This window comes from Trifolium pratense, linkage group LG2 (assembly GCF_020283565.1).
Source record: "Trifolium pratense cultivar HEN17-A07 linkage group LG2, ARS_RC_1.1, whole genome shotgun sequence".
NCBI lineage: Eukaryota > Viridiplantae > Streptophyta > Magnoliopsida > Fabales > Fabaceae > Trifolium > Trifolium pratense.
In genome coordinates, this window is record NC_060060.1 from 4809802 (window position 1) to 4813852 (window position 4051).

Sequence of the window (4051 nt, forward strand, 5' to 3'; positions counted from 1 at the left end):
AAATTAAGAGCCTATAAATATCGAGGTAGGGATGGACATCCCAACTATGTTGACACCTCATCTTCCATTTTATCTATCTATATCTCATTATTATTAATAAAAAGAGAAAATAAGCTAATTACAAGGGGGACTCGACCTGAACCCCGATGGTACAAGACAAAACAAACCATCAAGTAGTAGTACGGTATTGAGGATGTCCCAACTTATCACTTAAAAAAAAACCCGGAGGATGGGAGGCAATGGACTCCACCACCTCAAATTTGCATAAGCATGTCCAAGGGTGGAAATTTATCCGCACAAGCATTACCCTCGCGATAAATGTATAAAAAAGTTCAGTCCGAGGCTCAAATAATTTGACCAGCGATTGCGCAAGTCCGATGGTACCAACTCAATATTATCAAAATATTATTTATTCCTTAAATAAAAATCATTAATTAACTACTCCCTCCGTCTCATAATATAAGGAAAAAAATATTTTCACACTTATTAAGAAAAGTAAAATATGATAATTTTAAGGATGACTTTTTATGTTTTTGTTGAAATAAGTTTCATGGGAAGATGTAAAATTTTTTTTATTGGGTATTGATTATGAGAAAAAGAAGAGAGAGAGCAAATTAAGTAAAGTTTATCTTGAAAATGATAAAAGTTTATTTTTTTTGCTTATAATTTGGGACATAAAAAAATGATTTTTTTTTCTTATAATATAAGACGGAGGGAATATATATTAAACAATCGGTAAATTTATCGATAAAACATGTCTCACTCTATTCAAAGTATTTCCCTTTCATTTCAGCATGGAGTATTACAGTTATTTACTTAAATTAAAAGAATGTTACTACTCATTCATGCATGACCATTAAAAAAAATAATAATAATTACTGCTACTAAATTCTCAGAAGTTAGAATATTGAAGTTACACACACGCTAATTTTTATTTTGACTAACACACACATACTAATTTTTTTTTTGATAAATTTATTCGTTACATTACATTACACAATAAAATAATAATTCGTAACGTCAAAAAAACAATTATTCGTAGCGTGTAAGGGTGTAGCCAGCCAATGACTTTTAAATAATGCGTTTGTGAGAATATTCAAAGAACGTGGTCACACTGTTACATACTGGTGTGGTGGCTTGAAGCATCCAAGGTTAAATTAAATCAATATTTTTCACTAATGAATAATTAATAATTCAAAGGTGCATGCATAAGTAGAAATGTAACTGACACGGTTTTATAATTATTTTTTCGCAGTTCACACACAAAATAATGACTTAATCAATCGAGTAAAAATTAATCAATCGAGTAAAAATTACGTGAAATTTGTACCAAACAAAAAATAAAAAATTATTTAATTGTCGCAGTTTGACTATGTGTATTATTTATATAATTTAACTTTGATCATAATATTTTATTAATATATAAAAATAAACGTTAACATATAAAATATTATTCAATTTATCTGGACGGATATACTTTTCTATAATAGATAATTGAATTGATATTAATAATTAAAATTATGCATTAACATGTGTATAGTGGTAAAAAACAACACTTAAAAAGGAACTGATAAAGTACTAAATATATTTAAATTTATTATTTTCTTAATATGTGTGTACAAATCTAAAAAAACAAAAAGTTAGGGATGGAGAGAGTAATTTTTTAATATGCGTAAATAATCTTAAAACTTTACTAAAAAGAAAGTAGTCAGATGTTTGATTTTTCTAAATGATTTTGGGAATTCGAACATGTGACTACATAGATTACAACTCTAAAATCGAGTATCTAACTATCTCAAATTATTATTAGTCTTTAGATTTTGAAGATCCAATTTTCTGCTCTAAGAGCGATACACATTTATAGGCACTACACAATCCTAACCATTAATTTGATATCATATTTAAAATAAAGACTAACAAAATTAATTTTAAATAATATATTTTATAATAATTTTAAATAATATCTACCGTTGATTTAGATCAGACGGTCGAGAATAATTTACTTTCAATTTTCATATTTTGTTTGGGGGCCAAACAATAGGTAGATAAAAGAAACACATGAGAAAGTTCCCAATGGCAAATTCCAACAACAGCAGTTGAATGTTCTAACTTAGTCACATGAAAATGACATCATTAACAAAACCGCGTTTCATTATTTTTTGTCTTTGTTTCATTTAAATACACTTTCCTTAACCCTTTTCTCTCATCTTTCTCTTTTTCCAAATCCTTAATTTTTTTGTTCTTTCAATTCATTTTTAGTTCTTTCAATAATCTTCTTCTTTAGTCTAAGATATAGTGATGTTATTTCATTCAAAATCAAATCTTTTTGTGTTCATCTTTCTCTTCTTATATTCTTTCCTTCTCTTTCAAGTTAATGCTATTAGATCTCAACCCAACAAAATCATAAACAATGATTATGAAACTAAGATCAAAGTTGATAACTTTATGCAATTCAAAGAGGCCCCAGAATATAGAAATCAGCAAAAATGCAAAGTAGTTGATAGAAAATTTGATCTTGAATTTGTATGTGACCCTTCACTTGTTCATATTTCAATGACTATTGATTGGGATTATTTGAGAGGTTCTATGGCTGCAATTCATTCTGTTCTTAAACACACTTCATGTCCTAAAAATTTATTCTTTCATTTCATTGCATCAGATTCAAGATTAGAGAACAAAGATGAGTTTACTAAGATTGTTCATAGTTCTTTTCCTTCATTGAGATTCAAAGTTTATGTGTTTGAGGAAAAATTAGTGGAGAATCTAATTTCTCCTTCAATAAGACAAGCACTTGAGAATCCTTTGAATTATGCAAGAAGTTATCTAGCTGATTTACTTGAAGAATGTGTTGAAAGAGTTATATATTTAGATTCTGATGTTATAGTTGTTGATGATATTCAAGATTTATGGAAAGTTTCATTGACTGATTCAAAGGTAATTGGTGCACCAGAATATTGTCATGCAAATTTCACAAGATATTTTAGTTATGAGTTTTGGTCGAGTCACGAATTTTCTGAGACATTTAAAGGAAGAGCCAAGAGTCCTTGTTATTTCAACACAGGTGTTATGGTAATGGATTTGGTGAAATGGAGAGAAGGTGAATATACTAAGAAGATTGAGAAATGGATGGAAATTCAAAAGGAAAGAAGGGTTTATAAGCTTGGATCGTTACCGCCTTTTTTGATGGTTTTCGGTGGTGATATTGAAGCTATTGATCATAGATGGAATCAACATGGTCTTGGTGGTGATAATGTTGTTGATAGTTGTAGAAATTTGCATTCTGGTCCTGTTAGTTTGTTACATTGGAGTGGTAAAGGGAAGCCATGGAGAAGACTTGATGCTGATAGGCCTTGTTCTGTTGATTTTTTGTGGAAACCTTATGATCTTTATATGCATCATTTGGGATATGATCATTCATCATTTTAGGAAAATTTAATTTATATTTGTTGATTTTTTGTTTTGATTCATTTGTAATGAACAATTTATTCATTGAGTATATATATAGAACAACCAAAAGATTTTGTTGATAGATCTTCACAATCAATTATACTTTTACATTTTGATTCATCTTATGTCTATGTATGGTTATTAAGATGATAATTTTTACAGATGACAGTTTGCAGTTGCGGCTCGAGTTAGATTCTACTCACAATGCTACAACATTGAATTATGAGAACTATTTTTGATAGCCTAATTTTGACACTAATTACATAGATTGTTAAAGAATTAAGATTGATTTTACTTAACCATAATATTACGGTTACATTTTAATGGTTAAGATTTACTCCTCTCGTGCTCGTGCCCGTGCCCTCACATGATGGAGTCTCTGTGCACATTGAATTCTTAAAATGATGCCAGTATCCTAGGTAGATTGAGAATGACGCCCTATTTATACCAAGAGTTAGTTCAATAATAAGGGCATCGACAATGAGATTCACTAACCAGAAATGCAACTTTGCTAGATAATTGCAAGAAGTGGCTACTGTATCACTCAACTCATCATCATTGTCGAAATATTTTGAACAAGTTGGTGAATTATATCCTCCACTTA

General features: G+C 29.3%; 1 protein-coding gene across 1 annotated transcript; it reads left to right on the forward strand.

Annotated features, from left to right (window-relative positions):
* Window positions 1–2298: 2298 nt before the first annotated feature.
* LOC123906477 (probable galacturonosyltransferase-like 10) lies at window positions 2299–3529 on the forward strand. The gene has a single exon (XM_045956394.1). It carries the CDS (start codon window positions 2299–2301, stop codon window positions 3424–3426), a length of 1128 nt encoding a protein of 375 aa, XP_045812350.1. The 3' UTR covers window positions 3427–3529.
* Window positions 3530–4051: the final 522 nt, after the last annotated feature.